At 42.8% G+C, this 15,706-nt stretch overlaps 1 protein-coding gene across 1 annotated transcript in view; it reads left to right on the top strand.

Annotated features, from left to right (window-relative positions):
- PTPRJ (protein tyrosine phosphatase receptor type J) overlaps nucleotides 1-15,706 on the top strand; it is a 130,052-nt gene that overhangs the window by 48,906 nt on the left and 65,440 nt on the right. The window contains exons 2-3 of the mRNA XM_077321570.1: nucleotides 7,948-7,966; nucleotides 9,410-9,622. Of these exons, the coding sequence (XP_077177685.1) occupies nucleotides 7,948-7,966; nucleotides 9,410-9,622 (232 nt within the window). The remainder of the gene's footprint in view (nucleotides 1-7,947; nucleotides 7,967-9,409; nucleotides 9,623-15,706) is intronic.

Genomic DNA, 15,706 nt, shown 5'->3' with positions numbered 1-15,706 from the left:
AGTTGTGAAAAGAAGGAATTAAAAGAGACTTGTTGCTAGGCCCATGGTCTCCCCACAAGCATGGAGGCATCTCCACAAGTGATGAACCGTGCTGAGTTTGTTATCCTGTCCTGAGACCGAAGAGTTAGATTCTAAATTACATGTAATTATTTCTAATTACATTTAATTATTTAATTAATTAGGATGTTGTGGATGTTGTTTAATAATTCTCTACTAATTTACTTTCTCCTTATATATATACTCTTATGATCCCTGTTCCATAGTCTGCATGCACATGAAAGCTCATGCTTTAAATAAATCTTTATTGGTCTTAAAGATGCTGTTAGACTAAAATTTTGTTGTGCTAAACAGCTGCATTGAGTACATACCTGAAAATGACAATTAAATGAATGAGAATCAGTAAAATGATGCTCAATCTTGACAAACTGAGGTGCTCTTGGTCAAAGAAAAAGCTACTCAAGGACTGAGGAGGCTGTCTGTCCTGAGCAGTCTGCAGTTCCCAGAAAGAGCAAGTTCAGAGCTGGATTCTGCTGTGTAGTTGGAGGTTCATATCTTAGCACCTTTTGTCAGCTTCGGCTGCGATCATTTCTTGAAAAGCGTGACGTGTCCATGATAATCCTGATCACAGCCAGGTTATATTACTGTACTATGTTTTACATGGAGCTGCCTCTGAAAATTGTTTCTATGCCTGAGACAATAGGGTGTCCTGGGTTGCCAAGTTTGTATATTTTGGGTGGAAGATAAAGGATACCTGGTTGAGGTTCCTATGGTGTGTCTGAAACGATTTCTTCTTGAATGTGCAGTGGTATTTTGTAGTTGTGGTGGTGGTGGTGGTTGTTCCTCCTCTTGCTGTGTGGAGACCGAATCCATTTGTTTGTAAAAAGTAATAATTGAGAATTTGAGATCTTTAATAGTTATTTCAGCAATTGTGCTTGGATAACTCCATAAGCATAATATAATCTTTGCCAAATATTCACTTCAGTTGTAGAATTTGGACATGTTTCCATAAAACATTTCTAAATTAGAAAATACTTGATAGCAAATTGTATTGTCAAAAAGATCAAAGACTAAAATCATGACTGTAAAAAAAGTATAATAGATTATTAGGACTGTGGAGAAAGGTCATATATGTTGACAGCAGAGTTCCCTGATTTTCCTTCCTCTGACTGAAGTGGGTAGGAGCATGGGTACCTTTGCTGCTTTTGCAGCACGAAGAAAGTATTTCTTCATTCAAAGATTAATTTGTGCAGTTCACTGTCACCAAATGTGGTGACGGCCTTTGGCCACTAATTTAGTTGTCCTGAAAATAGCAATCCCCAACCTGTGGGCTGCAGACCACATGTGGTCCTTCGACTAATTGGAGGTGGGCCCCGAAGGACACCTTCCCCCCCCCCGGCCCTTTACTTCATCCCCCCCCCAGCCCTTTACAACACACTTCGGGTGTCATTGTCTCCCATCACTCCCAGATGGGACTATCTCGTTGCAAAGAAACAAGCTCAGGGTTTGATTTGTCATTGTCATGAGTTAAAATTTCCATGAAAATAAAATGTTCCTTATGTTCATTGTTGTGGCATGTCTGTATCTTATTTTGAAGGGATGTTTAAACATTACCATAGCGATCAGAGAACGCTAGGGCAGTGGTTGAGAGTAGAGGAGTAAACTACCCCCCCCCACCGGGCCTCAGCAAAAGGCGCTGAGTGGTCCCCGGTCAGTGGTCCCCGGTGAATGCTCCCCGGCGTTGAGTGGTCCCCGGTGATAAAAAGGTTGGGGACCACTGCTGAAAAGGGATTACATAAACCTAGGGAGGCTAAGTCCATCAATGGTTACTAGCCATTATGACTAAATGGAACTTCCCCATTCAACAGTAACAGGGCAATCTGTGCTTTTTGTTCTGCTTGTGTACCCTTTGAAGTTTGATATATAAAAATTAAATAATTGACATATGGCTGTTAATCAAATAGTGTAAAATATTAAGCCATTAATTATTGTGTGGTCCTGAATTAAAAGTAGTCCAAAAGAGATGTGAAACAAGATGCAAAGTTTTTGTGGATTTCTAATGTGGTTAGGATTGTGTTAATAATTGCTACATTTATTTCAGGTTTTTCTGGTTTCACATTATTCTGTATTGTTTAAGGCCACAACATATTTATGTATTAGAGGTAAAACTTCACACATACATATGCTTTCATCCATTATATTGAAGCACTTCTAAAAATGCACATATTGGCTTAATATAATGACAATAAAAAATTAATCAGAAGTACATTGCAATTGTACTTAACTTACAACTGTAGCAAGATTTGATGCTGCTTCACCATAGCAGAAGGGTAGCATTCTGGAACAGGTAATATGAAAATACAGGGTTAGGTATGTCCTATTGCCAAGCACACCATAAGCTACAGCTTCAAACCATGGGCTTTTTAACACACACTACTTCTGATTATCATGGCCATCAATTCACAAGCATTGGTTTGGGCACAGTTCTTCTGCACATCTATGTTCCTTCTGCATTTTCACAGTTGTGGAGCCAGTTTATTTTCTTCTGCATGTGCTTTAAATAAACAGGATTTTCAAGTGAGGCTGCTATCATCATCAGTGACATCACTGGTGGCATCACAACATCCTCCTTTTCTGTTTTTGTGGCATTAAGCTATGGATATTATCAATATACTATTGTAATGATAGGTCAAGCAGGTCCTCTCAATTCCCAGTTTTTCTTTGAAAAAAACAAGTCTCTTTCACCTTCCCTTGTGACAATATAAGGGAAAAATAGGTGTTTTTATTTTTTTAAAATAAAAACAGGAGATTCACAGAACCAGCTCAGACTTATTACAGCAGTATATCAATATGTCAGTATTTTAGTGCCTTAAAAAAATGAAACCATTTGTCTTCAGGTTGAGAGGGAGGATAGAGGTAGTTTGACTATGTTCAGTCATCAGAAAATGAGCTGGAGGTGTATAGGATTGGGCAGGATGAAGAAAACCAGGAGAACTATTAATAATAAAGAAAAAGGTGGCTCAAAATCAGCATCCATAAAAAGGGCAATAATGGTCTCAAAATAAGTGGGAAAACCCCATGGGCAGCTGTCCATGAGGTGATAGAGCTGGGTGTAATCAGCATACTGATAACAACCCAGCCCAAAGCTTCGGACCAGCTGGGTGGGAGGGGGCATAAAGATTTTAAAGAGTGTGGGGGAGAGGACTACTTCCTGAGGAACTCCACATGGGAGTTGAAAGGGATGTGACATCTTTTCCCCCACCACAACCCTCTGTTAAACATGGGAAGCGGAGGGGCTCTGGGCATGCACGTATACAGCTATGCTTCTCAACCATATTATCATAGAATCATAGAATCATAGAATCATGGAAGGGGCCATACAGGCCATCTAGTCCAACCCCCTGCTCAACGCAGGATTAGCCCTAAGCATCCTAAAGCATCCAAGAAAAGTGTGCATCCAACCTTTGCTTGAAGACTGCCAGTGAGGGGGAGCTCACCACCTCCTTAGGCAGCCTATTCCACTGCTGAACTACTCTGACTGTGAATTTTTTTCCTGATATCTAGCCTATATCGTTGTACTTGTAGTTTAAACCCATTACTGCATGTCCTTTCCTGTGCGGCCAATGGGAACAGCATCCTGCCCTCCTTTCAAATACTTAAAGAGAGCTATCATGTCCCCTCTCAGCCTCCTTTTCTCCAGGATGAACATTCCCAAGTCCCTCAACCTATCTTCATAGGGCTTGGTCCCTTGGCCCCAGATCATCCTCGTCGCTCTCCTCTGTACCCTTTCAATTTTATCTACGTCCTTCTTGAAGTGAGGCCTCCAGAACTGCACACAGTACTCCAAGTGTGGTCTGACCAGTGCCGTATACAATGGGACTATGACATCTTGTGATTTTGATATGATGCCCCTGTTGATACAGCCCAAAATGGCATTCACCTTTTTTACCGCTGCATCACACTGCCTGCTCATGTTTAGTTTACAATCCACAAGTACCCCAAGGTCTCGTTCATACACAGTGTTACCTAGAAGTGTATCCCCCATCCAGTAGGCATGCTTTTCATTTTTCTGACCCAGATGCAGAACTTTACACTTATCTTTATTAAATTGCATCTTGTTCTTATTTGCCCATTTTCCCATTGTGTTCAGATCTCGTTGAACTCTGTCTCTATCTTCCGGAGTATTTGCCAGTCCTCCCAATTTGGTGTCATCTGCAAACTTGATGAGTAGTCCTTTCACCCCCTCATCTAGATCATTAATAAATATGTTAAAAAGTACCGGGCCAAGCACCGAGCCCTGAGGTACCCCTACGTCCTTCTTGAAGTGAGGCCTCCAGAACTGCACACATTACTCCAGGTGTGGTCTGACCAGTGCCGTATTCTGCAGGATTGCACCACTTCTGGGGTTTCTCAATGCCTGAAAAATGTTCCAGGGGTTTCTCAAAGTTGAGAAAGGCTAGTGGGGTGATAGACACTGCACTGAGGTGGTTCTTCTCATTTCGTCAGAGTTCCTCATAGAGGGTCACCATCATTGGAGAGAGATCAGCTCTCCGGGCCCTAGCCAGTGGGGTCCCTCAGGGTCTGATTTTGTTTAATATCTATAGTAGCTAAGGGGTGTGGTTCGATTCTTCCAAAGACAAGAGTTTTATCATCTACGCCATCCTGCCAACTGACCTGCTATCTGGCCTACTCTGTTCTTGCCACTTATACTACAGTCACCTCTTGATTAAACTACTGTAACATGCTCTGTTTAGGGGTACCTTTGAAGATGCTTTAGGAGCTTCAGGCAATTCAGAATGTGGCTGCTAGGTTGCTGACTGGATATCCCTGGTTTGCAGGTATAACTATTACTTTAGAACCTGCACTAGCTTCTGATCAGCTTCCAGAGCCATTTCAAATGGTTTGTTTTGACTAATGACACCCTAAACGGTATGGGATAGTTTTACCTGTGTGACCTCATCTCCCAGTACGACCACCCTCGCCTCCTTAAGTCATCATCATGGGGTCTTCTACAGATACCTGGTTCATGAATTGCCTACCTGTCAACCACAAGGACAATGGCATTTTCCATGGCTGCCCCCTCTCTCTGAAACCCGCTCCCCTAAAAAGTTAATGCTCTGTAGGACCCTCCAACATTTTGTATCAGGCAGCCTTTAGGTAGCGTTAGGAACTGGGGAGCTTGCCAGTTTTAAGACTGGCTTGTCAAGTTGATGTTTTGTGCCAGAATCTCCTCAAATCACTATAAATCAGCACATTAAAATAGGACAATACTTGGGGAAAACAGAATGCAGTAGACTGGAAGAAACATTATTTCTTAAGATCTTCTTAAGAAATAAGATTCTTAAGATCAGAGGAATGAATTATGTCAGTGTTGCATTGGATAAAAAAGCCAGTAATGCAACCTGTGTTTTACAGCTCGTGTCCATTACCTGTTTTTTAAAAAGGGGGCCTGCAGTTGCCTTCTGTTCTATCAATAACTGATTGTGGGTAGCTCCATTTTGAGCTTCTTGAAGTAGTCAGATCTGATCACTAGAAAAGCATGTGTGATAGCCACACACCTCTGCTCACATAAGGCCACAGGCAGTAGTTCTAGTGAAGTTGTGAAAATGTACTTTGCACTCTTTGACCATTCAAATAGTTCTCTTGCTGACCAGCTACTTAGCAAAGTGTCTGATTAGAGCTAATGAAAGAATAGAGCTGGGAGTCATGAATATGCTAACATCTAATGTGCAGCAGAGTGTGGGTGGGATGGGATAAGAGTGAATGTTGTGCATTACACAATAAATCCTAGGAACAGGAGAAAAAATGTCCAATTAGAGGCTGAAAATGAAGAAAATTAGTCACCACAATACTTACTCCGTTGGCCATGCCAAATGTTGAAGGTGACCCAACAACATGTTACTTGTTGATCTAATATAAAAAATTAAACTTTTTAGCATAGAAACAAATTGTACCTTCTGTGGTTTCTTTGTGACCTCTAGTGGTGTACAATCAGTATTACAGAAAGTTACATACAGCTTTTAATTATTTCATTTTAAACTGTCCTAATTCTTCTCCCTCTGATTTGTGAAAACTGATTTGGATCACGGGTGCAAAGAACCCTTTTTTAAGAAGATTATTGTATTTCTAGATAGCTGTATTGTTAATATATTCAGCAGGAAATACTGCTAATGAATTAAGAATAAAGTACTGGGAAGAGATATTATCATTATTATTTGAATTTATTACCTGTCACTATCAGTGAAGCCGGCTCATGGAGGGTTACAAGATAAAGTTAAATACAAGTCCTCTAAAAACCCCACTAAAACAACAATTAATAGAATACAAAAACCAACAACAAACATGGCAGCAAACCAACCCCTCACCTACCCCCACTGGGGACTAGGGGAAAACTGCTGGCCACCCCTGTTAGATTTAGGTGGAATATCTTCCTTCCTTCGGGGGGGAGGGACAGGTCTGCTCTTCACACTGGCCTCATCCATAGACCTGGTGGAAGAGCTTCGTCCTATTTTTTCTTCAAAATTCAAATACACTATTTAGAAAAATACAGTACTGTTTGGACTATAAAGACAAATTAATATTAAAAAAAGAAAAACATTGAATTGGAATTATTTACCCGAGGCAGTGGTTATAGCAGGATTTGTGGTGTAGGGTTGCAAAGTTTAGCAGGTTTTGAATGCCCCTGTCATGCAAGGGTAGTAAAACATAATGGAATTACAGTTTAAGCGATAGCACATTTCCTTGGATGCACCAGATTTCACTGTTGATTGTTAGGTTTGGCTTGGAGTTATCATCCTCCAGGTAAGGCCTGGAGATCTGGGATTACATTTGATCTCCAGACTATCGAAGTCGCTTTCCTTGGAAAAAATATCTGCTTTGGAGAGTGGGCTTTATGGCATTATTCCTAGAGTTGGCAACCATAGGCTTTCCCTCAGGTTTGACTAAAGTCTTTGTGCAAGTTTTGGGATATGAATGTTTATTCTAGTATGGATGTCTTCTCACTTGCTTTTGGCCAATTCCTATCTTAGTAGAATTAGACAGACAGTTTTCATAAATTAGTCAATACTAGATTGAAACTGATAAGAAAAATGATATAATTAATTGATTTGGAAAAATAAATAGCACTAATAAGAACATTCCACAAGTAGGGCTGCACCAGAGGATAACAAACCCATCTTGTTAAACTATGGTCATTCCTAATTTCTAAAAAATATTTCTAGTCCTGGACACAGGGATGTGGTAACATGTGGTTTAGTTCTTTCCCCGCCTCTATATTTTGCATTTTTTCTTACAATTTTCATCTGCCTGAGGTAGTGAGGAAGACTCCTATGTTTTTATCATATCATATATGTAAAGCAGAATTGTTCACCAGGGCATTTTATAAAGGTAATAGGGCCATATTATAACAAAATAGTTGAGGAATCGAGGTATTCTCTGTTGTTTTGTATTATCTGCTCACTGCTTTGATTTTGTAGTCATATACACTATTTTCTGCATTGTTTAACATATCAACATACCGTTATTATTTTATTGTTTTTTTTAAGACTGCTGTTTCATTATATTGATCACAATAAATATCTTATATCTGACTGGATCCTATTTTGGGATAGGTTTCCAGATCAATGCATAATTTAATTTTCATAATCTGTTCAGGTTTCTTCATTCTTCCATTAAGCTGTTTGTTTCATTCCTTGGCTTTATAGGATATTTTGTCATTGTCTTAATGCTGATAAATTATTAGTTACTGATTCTTTGTGAATTGGCTTACTGCCTGGACTCACAGAGTTTTGATTTTTTTTTTTAAAAAACTCTCTGAATAAAGGTACTTTAAAAGTACAGTTTGTCACCTTGTCAGAGGTATAGTGTAACAGAATGGGTTTATGCCCCAATTCAGTTAGACAATTTGCAATTAAAGGTTATAATACGTTGTGTTCTTTGTTTTTCTTACAGATAAAAGTTTTGGCTGCATGTAAGTACTGTTCTTCTCTGCGTCCAACCTTCCATTTTCTACATAATAGTTACATGGCAACATAGGCAAGTCTTAACAAAGTAGTGGCAATGCTATTTGAAACCTTGTACTTCTGTGTCCTAATTATCCATTCAAGGACTACTTTGTAAATTTAACTTGCTTCTGGAAGTTTGCAAATATTGCAAGGTACACTAGCAGGCAGCTTACTTCTAAGATTTCACACATACTTCTCTAGATGTGCTTTATTTATTAAGAAAATTTCTCTACTACTGCTCCAGAGTAATTGCTTGAGGCAGCTTACAAAATGAAACATAAAAACCCATCTAGGTCATAAAAATAGCATAAAATAAGCACATAAATTAACAGCTTCTTCATAAATAAACTTTTAATATATTCCCTGTAGTAACAGAAAAGCTTTCTCAGCTCACAGCACTAATGTCATGTTGCTCATCCAAGAATTTGTTTATTTTCAACTTCTTTGGGCTGTCACAGTATTGTACTACATCAATTCTAGTTCAGATGCAATTTCTTTCTGCTTTCTGATCCTAAGGCCTTTCACACCAACGTTAAGCTATAGTAGCCTTTCTCAACCTTTTGACCGTGCAGGTACACCTGCAATTTTTTTCAAGCTTTGAGGCATACCTGAAGTGCTGCCAGCTGGGCACATCTCCCTGCCACACCCCCAGAAGTGACATGTCACCTGGAAGTGCCATGTTTTCTGCCACAGATGAGGCACAATGGAGTAGGACACCTGGGATCATGAGTCCATGTGAAACTCATCAATAAGTAGCTTTCACTATTTTTTAAAGCTGCAGAAGGCTCCTCTCCCTGCCACCCAAGACCCTGGAGCTCACCAGGGCAGGTACTAGGCCACAGCAGATGCTTCCCACAACCCAAGGCCTGGAGCCTGTGGAAGGCCCCTCTGCTTTCCCTTCAAACAACAGCAAGAGATATACCCAACCCCAAGGAAGGACTCATCTCGTTTGACTCCAGCTACCACCAATGTCACAGGTCAACAGAGTGGCACAAGCCTTGGCTGGCAGAGGTTTGTTATGCAGCAAAAGAGCTAGATTGCAGTCCAGTAGCACCTTAGAAAGCAAGAATATTTTGGGGATATAAACTTTCAAGAATCAATGCTCCCTTCAGTGCTATTGGACTCAAATGTAGCTTAACTATGCAATTATATTGTTTTGATTTCCCCCTTCTTTCATATAAACCATCACAGTTTCAGACTATCCTAAGCACATGCCAGGGATATGACTGTCCACCCATGCTAACCACTTGTAGCATTGTATGTAACAGTGAACAATCCAGGTTTTATTTATTATTGGATTTTCATCCCGCCACTCTCAGAAATGACTCATAGCGGGTAACAAAGGTTACATAAAACCCCTATTAAAGCCCCCTGTTAAAACATTTGGCTTCTTATTTTTTTCTGCATAGGTAATGATTGCAGTTCAGTGAATGTAACAGCAGGAAATACAGAAATACATATCCAGAAACCTCACAACTTCACAATAATTAATGTGACTTTTGCAAATGGGACAGTTGTAAATGGACCACTGAATGATTCAATATCTGGTCTTGAACCTGGAGTACAATACATTGTTTATCTACAGAATATTACTGAAATATGCTGCAAAATTATTACCACAGGTAGGTAGGGAGTGTTAAGTGGGGTACTGTTCTGGGATGTTGTTTTTTTTTGTAAGTTCTTGCCATCTTATAGGAAGTTTTACTATAGTGTTTCCAGTAGTTCCTAGAGTAACCCATTCTCACTTCCAGGTAGTTCTAGGAATTGCCGTGAACAGGGTACAGGGGATGTCCTTTTTTCATCAAGAGCTTGGCAGCCCTACAAGCAGCAATGTACTTAGGTGGTTCAATATATAGAATCTAGAATTGGAAGGTACCTCCAGGGTCATCTAGTCCAACCCCCACCAATTGCAGGAAACTCACAACTACCTGCACACTCACAGTGACCCCAATTCCATGCCCCGATGATCCCCCCCCCCAAAAAAACCCAGAATTCCTGGCCAGTCTGGCCTGGAGAAAATTCACCTCCTGACCCCAAAGTGGTGATCAGAATGTCTCTGGGCACGCAAGAAAGAGCATGACTTACTAAGACTCCTAGTTCTTTTTTGCACATACTACTGCCAAGACAGGTCTCCCCCATCCTATAATGATGCATTTGATTTTTACTACTTAAATGCAGAACTTTACGTTTATCACTATTGAAATTCATTTTATTCATTTTAGTCCAGTATTCCAGCCTGTCAAGATCATCCTGTATCCTGATTCTGTCTTCTTCTGTGTTTGCTACCCCTCACCATTTAGTATTTTGCAAATTTAATAAGCACCCCCTATATTGCTTCATCCAAATCCAATTCATTTATAAAAACATTGAACAACACAGGGCCCAGGATAGATTCCTGAGGATGATGGGCCATTAACGAGCACCCTTGGGGTGCAATCTGGTACAATATGTCAATCAGATATTGATCCATCTAACAGTGATAGGATCCATATCACATTTTACCTACTTGTCAACAAGAATATATGTATGACCTTATCAAAAGCTTTTCTGAAGTCAAGATAAACTATATCCACAGCATCCCCCTAATCCAGCAAGGTAGTAACTTTCTAAAAAAAAAAGTGATAAGGTTAGTCTGACATGACTTGTCCTTGAGAAAGTCATGCTGACTCTTAGTAATCACAGTCTAGCTGCTCAAGAACTGACAGTTTGATGAATTGTTCTACAATTTTGCCAGCTGTAGACATCAAGTTGATGGGTTGGTAATCACCCGGATCCTCCTGTTTCCCCTTCTCGAAGATGTCTTCTGGCACTTCACCTGTTTTTATGAATTACATGTTGCTTACTATGGTGGACTCATATCCACCATGCTATCTTGGATAATTTTTCAGCTACTGTTTCCATGTGTATAAAGTGCTGTCAAGTCACAGCTGACTTATGGTGATCCTAAAGGGTTTTCAGGGCAAGTGATTGAGCAGAGGTAGTTTGTCAGACAATATACTTAGAAGATTCAATATATGTATTCTGTAGAACAGTTTCTTATTCTTTAATAATACATTAGAAGAGCAACTCTCATGGTATTCAATGAGGTTTACTCTCAGAAAAGCACCCTTAGAATTGTAGCCAGGCAGTCCCATCCTAAGAATTTTCCAGCAGCAGTGCATCTAGATTAGGTGAGTGCCACCACAGCATAGATGCCGCTAGTCAGCATGCTGTAGCCCTTGGTCACAGGGGAAATACATGATAGACACCTCTCCACAAGGTTCTGAGTGCATACTGAGCACACCAGAATCCTTTCACTCATCAGTAAAGGCGCAATGGGCTGCTGACATCACAGGAATGGGGCCCACAGGCACAACCAGGAAACACCATGACCCCCTGCTGTTTTACTTCCTTTATTCCGAGGCAGAGCAGTAGAAGCAAAGTAAAAAATAACTGTTGGCCCTGCAACTCCTAAAGAGGCCAGTAGCATAATTGGCAGGAGCATTCTAGGGAGCTCTGCAGAAGAGTTCAAATCAGCATCTGCATCCAAGTTTCCTTTTGCAAATCAGGGAATGCAGGCACTGGAGCAGAAACAAATGGATTGACTGGTGGAAAACACAAGGCAGAGACTGGGCTCAAACTTGTACCTACTGGGCTTGGAACCAGATATCCCACCAGTAAACTGAATGGACACGCATAAATGAGACATCATGGGCATTAGGTATTCCCAAGTAGTCATGATGTCACCATCAAACAGTGTAATGGGGGAACAGCCAGCTGTGTTGATTCCCTGCTTTGCATGTCTAGCATTTTGGCTGTCATGTCCTGGATCACAATTTCTCTCCTGTATTCAGCTCCTGCTTGCTCCAGTGCCTCCCATCTGTAGGCAAGCTATATGGCTTATCAGATGCCCACAGTGAGGTGGAGGAATATGTGACCTGGAGACACCACCATATTTTCCTGTGCAAGAACAAACCTGTGTCTCAGTAGAACTACTTTCCAGTCTCCTCCTCATGAGACCCAAATGCAGCAGATAGATGAAGTTAAGAATAGGCAGGGGTGGGTACCAAGCTTTTTCTGTCATACAATAAGCACAAAGGGAGAGAAGGAGGGTGCTGTAGAGCAGTGGTCCCCATCCCCCGGTCTGCGGCCCGGTGCCAGGCCGCAAGAGCCTCTGCAACGGGCTGCGGCTCCCTCTCCCCGCCCCCCCCCCCGCAGCAAGAAGCTTGTCAGGCCGTGAGCAAATCAGCTGCCGAAGTGGCCGATTAGTCTGCAGCCCAGCAAGCTTCTTGCTGTGGGAGGGGGGAGAGGGAAGCGTGGCCACAGGCACGGCAGGAGCCCAAACATGCATGTGCGGCAGGTCCACACATGCACGAAACTGCCGCACGTGCACATTTGTGACCGGGCACAAACGCGCATGTGCGGGACCTGGGTCGCCCTCTCCCCCCACCCCTTGGCAGTGGTCTGCAACTGGAAAAAGGTTGTGGACTGCTGCTGTAGAGTACACAAGGTATTTATTGAACAGCAACAAGAAAGTTGTTGTACAGTCCAATTATTAGGTTTCCAACTCTCCTATTCCAGTAAGGAACCTGTGCCTTTGCAAGCTTCATTGACAGATTATAGAGAGACATGTAGAAGCATCCCAGTTGCTGCATGCCTGTGAGAGGGAAAGTTGGGCAAGCAAGAAGGCAGTCTGAGCAGCTCACAATGGTGCAAGAACTGGGCTGGGATACATTAGTTGGCAGCTACAGTAAGACCCCTTCTAGTCAGCTGTAGCCAGTGGTCATGCCATAGGCTCAGCAGGTGGAAACAGGGGGGTAAAAAGAGGAAGCTGACCAGGAAACAGCTATTAGTTGGCAAAGGACAGAGACACAGCAATTAACAGCTAGTGATGTGGTAGATCTGGCCTCCACCTATGGTCTCCTAAATTTTAAAAGGGGAAAATCAGAATGGCCTTGGGTTTATTATGCTGGCAATATCCCCACTGGAGCCTTCTTCCCACCACCAGGATTGGGAGCAGCAGAGCCTGTTTCTTACAACCAACAAAAGATGGGTGGGCTCCCAAACGTTCACAAATTTTAAAATTACATTGTGATGGTACCTGATAAATGGGTTAATATTTGAAAGCTAGGAATACTGCAGCATGGGTGCTGATTAGGTGGGTGGGGGGTTATGTATTTCTTTGGCAGAGTCCCATTATAGAACAGCTTTTGAAAGACATTTTGGTAGCAGTTAGGAATATGATATAACTAGAAATTAAGCCCGCTGTATGCAAAATACAGTGGGCGCTAGCTGCCCTCCTGCCAGGGCCCCGGGCCACCCAGCCTCCCCCGCTCCCCCAGGATCCCGGCCTCGTCACAGGGAAAGAAGCAGGACCAGTGTGCCTCTGCCCCCTCCCACCCAAGGCCGCCTCTTCACCGACCCCGAAGGCTTTCCCCCGCCCTGCTGCTACCTGATCTCCCGGCTTCGGAGCCAGGAAAGAAGCAAGGCCAGCGCATCTGCGATGTGCTGGGCCAGCACCTTCCCTGGCTGCGAAGCCCTCCCCCCCCTCCCAGGCCAGCTTCCCGGGGGCCCCTGGACCTACCCTTCCTCTCGGCGGCCAGCACAGGAATGGCCACCATGGGGCAAAGGTAGCCTAACGTTCGGAGGTGGGCGGATTGGGAGCAGTTTAAAGATCTACCATGTGAATCTAGAGTATATTTATGGGGATAAATCACAAACATGATCTTAGAAGAAGAGTTAGAATTCCTTTTGCTCACTATAGCTCCAATACATATTAGCTGAGGGATAGCATTCAGAGTGGAAATCACCTCAGACCTGTTTGCTGCCCCAGGCTAACGTCACAGGCCCATGGGACTAGCATGGAAGAAGAGAATGGCATAGAATCATAGAGCTGGAAGGGACCATACAGGCCATCTAGTCAACCCCCCTGTTCAATCCAGAATCAGCCTAAAGCATACAGCTTAAGTATGTGTCCTGCCACTGCTTAAAGACCACCAATGAGAGGGAGTTCACAACTTCTTTAGGCAGCTTATTTCACTGCTGAACTACTTTTGAAAAAATATTTTCCTGCTATCTAACCAGTATACATGTAGTTTAAAGCCACTATTGCAAGTCCTATCCTTTGTTGCCAACAGGAACCATACTCTGCCCTTCTTAAAGAGAGCAATCATGTCCCCTATCAACCTCCGGTTCTCCAGGCTGAACATTTCCAAGTCCCTCAACCATTCCTCATAGGGCTTGGTCCTCAGACCCTGGATCATCCTCATCGCTGTCTTCTGTGCCCTCTCAGTTTTTTCCATAAAATCATGGAAGGGGCCATACAGGCCATCTAGTCCAACCCTCTGCTCAATGCAGAATCAGCCCAAAGCACCCATGAGAAGTATCTGTCCAGCCACTATTTGAAGATTGCCAGTGAGGGGGAGCATTACCTCCTAGGGAAGCCGATTCCACTGCTGAAGTACTCTTGACTGTGAAATGTTTTCCCTGTATCTTGCTGTTGCCATTCCACATGTAGTTTAAACCCATTACTGCAGGTCCTATCCCCTGCATCCAACAGGAACCACTTCTTATCATCCTCCGGGTGACAACCTTTCAGATACTTAAAGACAACAATCATGTCCCCCCTCAGCCTTCTCTTCTCCACAATGAACATTCCCAAGTTCCTCAGCCTTTCCTCATAGGGCTTGGTCCCCAGGCCCCAATTCATTCTCATCACTCTCCTCTGAACTCTTTCAATTTTGTCCACATCCTATTTGAAGTGAGGCCTCCAGAACTGCACACAGTACTCCCAGTGGGCTCCGACCAATGCAGTATGTAGTGGGACTATGACATCTTGCAATTTTGATGTGATGCCTCTGTTGATATAGCCCAAGACTGCATTGACCTTCTTTACCACTGCATCACACTGTCTGCTCATATTTAGCTTACAGTCCACAAGTTCCCCAAGATCTCCCTCACGGACTATCTAGAAGTGTATCTCCTGTCCAGTGTGCATGCTTCTGATTTGTGTGAGGTTAGGGCTTGGTTGTCAAGAAATACTAGAAGAAAAGAGTGGCACTCCAGTTGAAAGTAACTAGGTGAAGATAAAGGATGGAAAAACAAGGAATATAGTGGTTGGCATCTGCTACAGACTGCCTGACCAGGATGAAAATGTGAGTGCTGCCCTTCTTGACCAGCTTGATAAGACCTTGTAATTATGGATGACTTCAATTTCCCTGATGTGTGCTAGGAAGCAAACTCTGCTAAGCATCCTGAGTTGTGCAACATTCTCAACAGCTTGGCAGACAATTTCACAAATGGTGGAAGAGCCTATGAAAGGCTTTGCTATAAACTTAATACTGGCCAACAGGCAAGAGTTGGTGGATGGGGTGAAGGAAGTAGGGACCTTGGAGGGGAGTGGCCATGTTCTCCTAGTATTCCCTCTGAGATGGGGTGGGGAGCTGAGTAAGTTTGTAAAGGTAAAGGTAAAGGTATCCCCTGTGCAAGCACTGAGTCATGTCTGACCCTTGGGGTGATGCCCTCTAGCGTTTTCATGGCAGACTCAATACGGGGTGGTTTGCCAGTGCCTTCCCCAGTCATTACCGTTTACCCCCCAGCAAGCTGGGTACTCATTTTACCAACCTCGGAAGGATGGAAGGCTGAGTCAACCTTGAGCCGGCTGCTGGGATTGAACTCCCAACCTCATGGGCAAAGCTGTCGGACGGCTGCCTTACCACTCTGCGCCA

This window comes from Paroedura picta, chromosome 2, assembly GCF_049243985.1.
Source record: "Paroedura picta isolate Pp20150507F chromosome 2, Ppicta_v3.0, whole genome shotgun sequence".
NCBI classification, from domain to species: domain Eukaryota; kingdom Metazoa; phylum Chordata; class Lepidosauria; order Squamata; family Gekkonidae; genus Paroedura; species Paroedura picta.
Note: the sequence above shows the minus strand (reverse complement) of the source record. Positions and strands in the feature narration are given on the sequence as shown.